At 46.0% G+C, this 10,672-nt stretch overlaps 1 protein-coding gene across 1 annotated transcript in view; it reads left to right on the top strand.

Moving 5' to 3' along the window:
• Positions 1 to 3,895: 3,895 nt before the first annotated feature.
• The window catches only part of CFAP100 (cilia and flagella associated protein 100), a 31,331-nt gene continuing 24,554 nt past the window's right edge, over positions 3,896 to 10,672 (top strand). Inside the window, exons 1-2 of the mRNA XM_015429361.1 lie at positions 3,896 to 3,962; positions 4,019 to 4,249. Coding sequence (XP_015284847.1) covers positions 3,896 to 3,962; positions 4,019 to 4,249 — 298 coding nt within the window. The remainder of the gene's footprint in view (positions 3,963 to 4,018; positions 4,250 to 10,672) is intronic.

The raw sequence follows: 10,672 nt of genomic DNA, 5'->3' as shown, positions 1-10,672 counted from the left end.
CATAAAAAAAACTAAGATCATGGCATCCGGCCCCATCACTCCTTGGCAAATAGAAGGGGAAGTCGTGGAAGTAGTGACAGACTTCACGTTCCTGGGATCCAAGATCACTGCAGACGGTGACTGCAGCCATGAAATTAAAAGACACCTGCTCCTTGGGAGGAAAGCGATGGCAAACCTAAACAGCATGATAAAAAGTAGAGACATCACCCTGCCAACAAAAGTTCAAAGCAATGGTATTCCTAGTAGTCATGTATGGCTTCGAGAGTTGGACTATAAGGAAGACCAAGCGCCAAAGAACAGATTCTTTTGAATTATGGTGCTGGAGAACACTCTTGAGAGTCCCCTGGACTGCAAGGAGATCAAATCAACCCTGACTGTTCCCTGTAAGGCCAGATATTGCAGTTGAAGCTCAGATACTTTGGCCATCAAATGAGAAGGGAGCACTCATTGGAGAAGACCCTGATGCTGGGAAAGATTGAAGGTCAAAGAAGAAGGGGACGGCAAAGGATGAGATGGTTCGGGTCACCGATGCAACGAACATGAAATTGAGCCAACTTCAGAGGACGGTGCAAGACAGGATGGCCTGGCGTGATCTAGTCCATGGGGTCGTGAAGAGTCGGATTCGACTGTGTGACTGAACAACAACAACAAAAATGGAGCAGAGGTCCATCAGTGGCTATTAGCTACAAGGTATAGATAGGAACTCTCGGTCTGGGGCAAGGGATGCTCTGTATTCTTGGTGCTTGGGGAGGGGGGCAACAGTGGGAGGGCCTTCTAGTGTCCTGGCCCCTCTGATGGACCTCCTGATGGCACCTGGTATTTTTGGCCACTGTGTGGCAGAGTGTTGGACTAGATGGGCCACTGGCCTGATCCAACATTGTTTTCTCTTACGTTCTTATGTAACTCAGGTTCAGCAATCTTGCGTAGTACTTTTCCCACCATCTGATTAGAATAAATGGACTCCGAGATCTCCATTTCTACTTGTGTCTGACGAAGAGAGCTTCGACTCTCGAAAGTTTAAACCCTGAAACTCTTGTTGGTCTCAAAGGTGCTACTGGACTTGAATCTGTCATTAGGTTCAGCTTCTCTTATCCCTCCAGCACAACAACATGATGAGCAATGCACCTCCAGACGCGGTGCTTCTAGAACACGACTCTGCCTTATACTGAATCAGACCCTTGAACTGTTAAAGTCAGCACTGTCCACTCAGACTGGCAGTGGCTCTCTATGATCTCGGTCAGAAGTCTTTCGCATCACCTACTGCCAGCCAGATCCTTTAAATGGAGATGCCAGGTTTTGAACCTGGGACCCTCTGCATACCAAACAGATGCTCTACCGCTGGGCCACAGTCCTTCCCTAAAAAAGCCACTACCTTTACAGAAACTCTTTGCAAAACTGCCATTGCAAATTAAAAAGAAGAGAAGATTGGATTTATACCCCGCCCTTCACTACCCAAAGGTGTCTCAGAGTGGCTTACAAACTCCTTTCCCTTCCCCTCCCCACAACAGGCACCCTGTGAGGTAGGTGGGGCTGAGAGAGCTCTGACAGAAACTGCTCCTTTTTCAAGAACAGCTCTTATCAGAACTACAGCTTGCCCAAGGTCATCCAGCCAGGTGCAAGTGGAGGAGTGGAGAATTAAACCCGGTTCTCCCAGATTAGAATCCGCACACTTAACCACTACACCAAACTGGCTTTCTTAACTAAGATACAGTTTGCTAGGAATGATCTCCTTATTCTAAGATCCATCAAACGTACTCAAGGTTCAACCTCAAAGCCTTGCAGGATGAAACCACCAGTTTTTGTGTTTGTTCTAATAGCTATAATTATTTATTAATTCCAGATGGATAAGCATCTTTTGCAGCAAAATAAAACTGAAGTCCAGTGGCACCTTTAAAGATTAACAAAATTTATTCCAACATAGGTTTTCATGAGTCAGAGCTCACTTTGCCACATGCGTGGACGCATTTATACTTAAGAGTGTAAATAACTGCTATGGATGTACACTCTGCATTGGATGAAGTGGGCTCTGACTCAGGAACCCTTATTTATTATTATTCCTAATTACTTGCCCTTCCTGGACTGTTCCAACCTGAGGCCTGACATACAGCTTATGTAAACCATATTTCCACCACAGTCCCTCCTGCTATCGAAGCCCAGCGCGGCATAGTTGTCCGGAAGCATGCCAAATTCATGCAGGCCTTCTATCCTCTATGACGCCATCGTCTCCTGGCAACAGGAAAGAATGGTTTCCTTGGCAACGTAAACAAGAGTGGAGAACAATGGACAGGCGGAACGTGCAGACTCCAGAGAGTGTCTCTCGTCCCAAGGCAGCGCTCTGCTTCAGTCCCATCGCCTAAAGAGGCTCTCAAGCAAAGATTGCTGCTTACAACTAAATAAGGCATTTGACTGAAGGGAGGGGGGCACGAGAAGAGGCGAATAGTGATAATAGCTGGACTTTGTTTTCCTTCTCTGAAACTACCAGGTTTTTTTTTGTTTCAGTTGGAGCAGATAAATTCAGGGTGAGCAAAATACTTTGTTTGATCTTATGCATTGGTATGAGAGGCGCCTGTTGTCTGGAAGCAGGAAAACCTACCAAGCAAATCTTTTATTGGGGAAGAAATACAGTGAAAATCATGAAAGCCTATGATAGCGGATAAAAAATACAGCCTGCTGGTTTTCTTCAGTATAGGGTTCTGGCTTCCTTGCCTCCAAGCAGCCGCAAATATTTATTTTGTGTGTGTGTGGGGGGGGGTGTTGAACATCCAGCTGTCTGTGGAAGAAGTTTCCCTTCAAAAATATTTACATCTACGGTAATTCAGCTGCCTCTCAAATTCCCGTCATGGGGTTCATAAATATTTTCAGTGCTTTCTCAGCCCAGTTACTGTTTTTTCTCTGACAAATGATTTATATATTTTGTGCTTTTTTAGGACAACATGCTCATTCAAAGTGCTGATATTTGATACATGTTTCCCCTTGTGTGATCTTCCTCTGCTCTTATAGTTTTCTTGGTAGTTAAGTAATTACGGATTAGCTTAAAAATCTTGTGCTGTAATGTGCAGAAGTGGGTCTTGTTTCAGGAAGAGAAGTATCCCATAAATCCTGGGAATGGCTCTTCATGGCTTTGCTTACCGTTTGAGCATTAGGGATCTCAGTCGGACTAGTCACGTATTTTTGAAGGCTGAGAGTTCTGTTGCTGTACAAGTGAGTATGCAGGCTTTTGAATCGTACAAAAATCGTCATCCTGTTCGGAAGGACTGATACATTTTCAAATTAATATGTGACATTTTGTAGTTATTACATGTGCTGAATATTTATGCATGATGATACTGTAAGCATTTCTTTTGCGATGGATGATAATGGGCCTGATCTGAACTAAGAGAAACTTTGTTTTAGTAATGCCAGGGAAGCATCTTTTCCCCTGATTAGGCTCCTACATCTTTAACAGTTTGTGTCAGCATAGAGATATAGTGCCATATAGTAGGGCAGCTATAGTAGGACAGCTGAGAGATGGTGACTGACCCAAGGAAACCCAGTGAGCTACATGGCAGAGTGGGGATCTGCACCCAGGTCTCTCCAGTCCAAAACCAATCACTATACCCTGCCCCTCTCACTCTGAGAATTAGCTACACATCTGCTAAATCGTTTGTGAACTTTAAGCCAAAGCACGTTTAGTAAATTATAACCATTGTTTTGAGTCTCTTACATTAGGGTACCTTTTTCTATCCAATGTGTAGCAAGTAGCTAAGCATAGATGTGTCTGTCTTTCCACTAAAAATAATGTCTGCTTTCTGCATATGTTCTAGGAAGTGAACACAGCAGACACTGAAAACCCTACAGAAGCCAACATCCTGTGGAACCCTTATCCTGCCTTTTGTTTGGCCAAAACGCTGCCACCATGTCTGCAGTCTCTTTCGGACCTTCAAGTGTGACTCTAGATCCAGCTAGCTCCGAGCATGCTTACAGTAAGACTTTTTCTTCCCTAGTATTTGAATAATGTGTCTGGCACTTTTTGTTACAGAATTCACATCTGAATATGGGGTCAGCTTCTGTACAGACCTGTCTGGCATGTGGCACTTGCAGGAGGTTTGTTTGACAAATGTTGCAGTCAAGCGGCCAGATCTGCTGACATTGGGTTTCCCAGGAAGTCTGTTTCTGGATCCCAGCAGAAAATCCATGCAAAACTACGAGATCGCCTCATTCATATTACGTCTCAGTGTCCAGATCACAGGAATGGGACTGGTGCTTTCTGGTAGGGATGGGCACCAATCAACCGATGAACTAAAGCTCATCATAAATTTTGGCCAGTTCATGATGGTTTGTGAAGAGTGGAAAGCAGGGGTAAAACAGGGGGTTAGCCCTGCTTTCTGCTCTTCACAAAAAACAGCTGAGCAGCAGGGAGCTTCCCACCACTCAGCTATTTGGTTTAAATTGCTCAGAGCCATTAAACCACTGCTTTCTGCTCCCCCCAAAAGCCATGGTGAACAGAAAGCAGCGGTTTAAACTTTAAATAGCTCACAAGCTGATATAAACCAGGTCGGTTTGTAAACCCGCATATCAGTTTGTCGTTTGGTACATGATTTAGCCATGAACGGAACTGCATCAATGCAGTTCATGTCCATCCCTACCTTCTGGGCAATGGTGATGTTTCTGGGATACATCTGCACCTGCATGACAGGCCTTTTCTATCAACTGAAGGGAACCACACAGCCACCTATGCTTTTCAGGGAATTAGGTTTGTTTTAAACCACATGTCTCCCCCTCAGCTACCAAGTGTTTTAAAGGTAGCAAGTGTATAGGCTTAGGATTTGCTACTGTGAGGTAAATTTTGAGGTGAGCAAATAGAATACGGAGATTGCTGAGGCAGGATTTCTATATAAACAGCAAAGAAGATTTATTTATTTACAGGTTGGTTTCAAGGAGCAGATTAGCAGCACAGGTCTCCAGGTAGACAAAGGAGAAACCTGTCGGAGGCACATACATTTAAACTAGCTATGGCTGCAGAGAGTAGTTTCAATATTTTTAATGTTTTCAGGCACAAACAGGTTTTTACATGAGGTTGGACCCTCTCACACAGGATTCCACCCATACCAGCCTGCCATTTCCCAAGAGTCAGACAAATGGAGCAAGGTCTGTTAGTTACCAGAGACAGGCCTACCAATCAAATACTCTGTTATCTCTCAGAGGTAGAGCTAAACCACTCTGCTACACTGAGATACTCTTCACTCTGTCTGCTCTTTTCTTGAGCCAGACCTTACTACTCTCACTACTCTCTCCCTGAGGGAGAACTGAACTCTCTCTCTGCACTGTCCTTGAAGGCAGACCTGAACTAAACGCCAGCTGTGCTTCCCTGTCACATTCCATCCTCCTCCTGAAAGGTAAGTGGATAAGAACATAAAAAGAGCCCTGCTGGATCAGACCAATGGTCCATCTAGTCCAGTTTCCTGTCTCACACGGCTTAACGGCCAACAGCAGGACATAGAGGCCAAGGCCTTCCTGTGATGTTGCCTCCTGGCTATGGGATTCAGAGGATTAGTGCCCCTGAATGTGGAGGTTCCCCTCAGTCACCATGGCTACTAGCCATTGATAGACTTATCCTCCATGAATCTATCTAAATTCCCTTTTAAAGCTGTTTATTCTTGTGGCCATCAGCTGTTTATTCCTGTGGCCACATTTTAATCACTCTCTGTGTAAAGCGGTATTTACTTTTGTCCGTCCTGAACCTACTGCCCATCAGTTTCATTGGATGCCCTCTAGTTCTGGTATTTTGGGAGAGGCAGGAAGAGTTCTCTTTGTCAACTCTCCCCACCCCATGCATAATTTTACAAACCTCTGTCATGTCCCCCCTTAGTCATCTCTTATTTAAACTGAAAAGTCCCAGACTCTTCAGCCTTTCCTCATAGGGAATGTGCTCCAACCCCCTAATCCTCTTGGCTGTCATCCTTTGTGCTTTTTCCAGCTCTGAAATGTTCTTTCAGGGATACAGTGACCAGAACTCTACACAATATTCGCATTACAATACCATCCATTTTATTCTCAATCTCTTTCCTATTAATCCCTAACACAGTGTTCGTCTTGTTCACCACCGCTGCACACTGACACTTTCATTGAGCTATCTACTACAACCCCAAGATCTTTTTCCTTCTCAGTCTCAGCAAATTCAGACCTCATTAGCCTATGGTTGAAGTTGGGATTTTTTGTCCCGGTGTGCTTCCTTACCAACACGGAACTTCATTTGCCACATTGTTGCCCACTCACCCAGTTTATGAAGGTCCTCTTGGAGCTCTTCACAGTCAGCCTTGGCTTCCACCATCCTGAATAATTTTGTGTCATCTGCAAACCCAGCCACTACACTTAGTTCCAGATAATAATTTATGAATAAATTAAATAGTAGCTGTTAGGGATGGGCACGAACCAAACTATGAAGCAAAATTCGTCAGGAATTTTTGCCGTGTTCATGATTTGCAAACAGAAGTTCATGATGGGTCTACAGTCACAAATTTCCATGCACTTTTAAAGCAGTTTGTGGCAGCTCTTGGTGATTTGCATGTAGCAGAAAGCAGGGGTTTAAAGGGACTCCAAGTCCCTTTAAACCCATTTTCTTTCCCCCATGAAAACTGCAGAAACAGCTGAGCACCAGGGAGGCGGTCCCCAGTTGGTGTAACAACCTCAGCATCTCTCGCCAGATCTTGAGACCCACTTAGAATCAAGTCCAACCCTTCTGATTGGCTCTGTGACCAACTGTTCCAGTGCACAGTCATTTATGCTGTCTAGGAATCTCATTTCTGCGGCACGACTCGAGCACATGTTTACCCAATCAATGTGAGGGTAGTTGAAGTCTTCCTGTATAATAACAGTATAATAACATTATCTGCTTTAGTCCCCTCCTTTATTTTCTTCTCCATCTCAAGATCAGCCTCAAGGGTTTGATCAGGTGAGTGACAGCACACTTCCACTTTTAAGTAACCCTTAGGGCCCAGCATTTCCACCCATATCGCTTCTGTTGGGGAGTGAATTCCTCTGATCTTTTCTGACTTATTTGATTCTGTTTCCTCTTTGATGTACAATGCAACACCACTAACAACCCCTCCCTCCCTGTCCTGTCTACAGAGCTTATACCCAGGAATAACTGTATCCTATAGACTTTTCCTGTTTCTGATATACCTACTATACTTAAATTGTCATTAAAAACCAAGCACTCCAGCTCCCCCATCTTGGCTTAGAGACTTCTAGCATTGGCATATCGACACCTATAATGTGTTTTCCTCTCCAGAAACTCTCACCTCCCCCGGCCCCTTATTTGCCACACATGGCCCTCATTTGCCATCCTGCCCTCACTCCCAAGTTCTATTATGCTCTGATCAATATTAGCCTGAGTGTTTATGCAACCATCCCTTTGGTATCTCACTCCGCCTACACAGCACCCCCCCCCCCCCGCAATTAGTTTAAAAGTTGCTCTGCCACCATTTCAGTATTAATCACCAACAGCCTGGTTCCCTTTTGGTTCAAGTGAAGCCCATCTCTTTTGTACAGGTTCGGCTTGTCCCAGAAAGTTCCCCGGCGCCTAACAAATCTAAACCCTTCCTCCCAGAACCACTTTCTCATCCATACATTGAGACCCCTGATCTGTGCCTGTCTAGCTGGCCCTGCACATGGAAGTGGCAGCACTTCTGAGAATGCTGCCTTTGAGGTCCTGACCTTTATCTTTCTGCCTAGTAACCTAAACTTTTCCTCCAGGACCACACCACTACATTTCCCAATGTCACTTGTGACAGTGCACACCATGACTACTGACTCCTCCCCGCACTATCAATCAACCTATCTAGACAGCGCATGATGTCTGCAACCTTCGCACCAGGCCAGCAAGTCACCATGCAGTTAAAACAACTGTCACTGACCCCTTTCTCTAAATTCCTAATAATCAAATCACCCACTACCAGAAGCCCACCTCACCCCAGTCCTCCAGAAGTATTCTCAGTACAAGAGGATATCAGTCCATTGCCCAAGGGAGGGGTCCCTTCTAAGGGATCCCACCCTCCGACCTTGAGACTCTCACTCTCCACAACAACAAAAGAGCTGCCAGCACAGGAGTGCGACTGTTCTGGTAAGTCCCCGAGGGTCTCTCCTCCCCAAACCTCTCTCTCCTCTCCACTTCAGCTTCTCCAGGTCAGCAACCCTAGCCTCAGGGGAATGTACCTGCTCCCTGAGGGCCACAAGCTTCATGCAGCAAGCACACACCCACAATTTCCACCCGGTAGGTAGATAATTGTACATGTGGTACTCTCTGCAAAACACTAGATAGCCTCCACTCCCCTGCTGGCTTTCTACCTTCATAACTGGTTAGTGGTTTAAAGGTATCTAGAGAGATGCAGGGTTCCCCAGGCCTGATCCCCAGGCTAAGAGTCACCCTTCAGCTCATGCCAAAGCCCCCACCTCCCAGCAGCAACAGCAGAGGGTGGGGCCTGCAGACAGACCTTGCTCAATGAGCAACAGACCAAACAAAAGACTCCAAAAACATAGGCTCAGCTGAGCAGCTGATTTTGTCTTCAGGGGCAGGACAGCCTCCTGTCCGTCACAACCTGTTAATTGTAGTGTGGGCTGCCTTGGAGAACACCAGAAGCTTCTTATTCCCTTCCGGTACCTATATACTAGCAGAAGGGGTGAGGGCAAGAATCCATTAGCCCATGGGAGGCAGTTTCTGGGTCCTGAGTCTTTGCGCTCCAATTTTTATTTTTATTATTTTTAACTCTTGATATACAGAGGGTTACCAACCTTCGGATACCAACTGGAGATCTCCTACTATTACAATTGATCTCCAGATGACCAAGATCAGTTCCTCTGGAGAAAATGGCTGCTTTGTGGGGGTGGACTCTATGGCATTATACCCTGCTGAGGTCCCTCCTTTCCCCAAACCCCGCCCTCCTCAGGCTCCATCCCCCAAATCTCTGGGTATTTCGCAATCCAGAGTTCACAGCCCTAGATATATGGATGACTAAGACCTGCATTTGATCTTTATTGGACCAGGGGAAAGGTCTTCATCTCGGCAAATGGGGGATGTGTTTACGATTCCTTCCGCGAAGTCTGCATCTGTAATAGACACAAAATCAGGTAAGACATACTTCTCAGATTTTTATGGCTCGCTTCTCTCCCACTGATGCAATTTTCACCCAGTCTTTATTCAATCCATTTCCCTAATGGTTTCACTAGGAGCAATCTCAGGGACAGGAGTGGTCTGGGAAGAGAAAATGGCCCTGGAATGTGCCCAACTGATTAGGCCTTGTGGCGCTACAAGCCTAGGCTTCAGGGCTTCTCAGCTCAGCAGTGCCCGCAAAGGGCATCCACTGCTTCCTCCTTCACACTGACAGCAGTACAGAAGACAATGGCTGAGCTGACGCTGCTTACTGTCGCTTCCCCCAAGAGCACTACGGTTGGGGGCCCAAAACTTGTTGGTTATCCCGGGCCCCAAGGACACCAAACTAGCTGCAACCAGGGCCAGGGCTTTTTCGGTGGCGGTTCCTACCTGGTGGAATGAGCTCCCGGGGGAGATCCGGGCCCTGCGGGACCTTATGCAGTTCCGCAGGGCCTGCAAGACGGAGCTCTTCCGCCAGGCCTTTGAGTAGGAGCCGCTGCCCCTACTATACCATCACCATCAGGGTTGACAAGGCCCTGAGGAAACATCTGAAATACCTGGATGTTGTAAGAGGATCTAAGCCGCTCTCCTGTGGATGTGAACACCATTGGAAGTACCACCGGAACTGCACTGACGCCATCTTTGGACCTATAACATCGAAAGTCTGAGCACCGTTGTTTTAAGTATTGGATGTTTTTAAATTGTATTATGTTTTTAAACTATTATGTATGTTTGTTTTTAATTATGGCATGGTTTACCTTGCCCTTCTTAGCCACCCTGAGCCCACTGGGGACGGCGGGGTATAAATGCGAAAAATAAATAAATAAATAAATATAATCTGAGCCAAGTGGCCCCTGAGGCACTGGCAGAGGTTCTGGGGCTTGGCTGAGTCTACACCCGGCCACCAGTGTGGCCCTCTAGGTCAGCAGTCCGCCCGGTAATTTTCCTGTAAGCCTAATGGCCAGTCCACCCCTGTTCAGAGTATTAATGCAATAGAGGAAGAAACAGCCACCTGGGGGGCAACTGAAAGAAAAATTATGCAGGAGCATATCTAAATGCGCTTGGAAGAGTGAAATATTTCCATTCAACCCAATGGGGAGTTCTGGGGTTCAGATTCTATGCTGTTTGAAATTGTCCATTATACATATACTCCTTGTCTTCATGATGTCTCTACCCTATAGCCTTGCATCAGTTTAGCCATACAGAAATGCTGTTGTCATGCTGGTCATCATCTGATTACTCCAAAGGAACAGATTCCCTCCTTCCATTATTCTGAAACACACAAACCTGCCTAACACTGAGTCTCACTATTGGTCTACCCAGGCCAGTATTGTCTAATCTGACTGGGGAAAGTCCTCCAGGGTCTCTCAGCAGAGGTCTTTCACATCACCTGATCTTTTTAACTAGAGATGCTGGGGACTGAACCTGGCACCTTCCGCCTGCAAAGCAGGGGCTCCATCACTGAGTCACATCCTCTCCCCATAATACCAGTGCTGCAGAGAGAGAGAGAGAGAGAGAGAGAGAGAGAGAGAGAGAGAGAGAGAG

The sequence above is a fragment of the Gekko japonicus genome, unplaced genomic scaffold, assembly GCF_001447785.1.
Source record: "Gekko japonicus isolate JY-2015 unplaced genomic scaffold, Gekko_japonicus_V1.1 scaffold12, whole genome shotgun sequence".
Classification (NCBI taxonomy): Eukaryota; Metazoa; Chordata; class Lepidosauria; order Squamata; family Gekkonidae; genus Gekko; species Gekko japonicus.
Note: the sequence above shows the minus strand (reverse complement) of the source record. Positions and strands in the feature narration are given on the sequence as shown.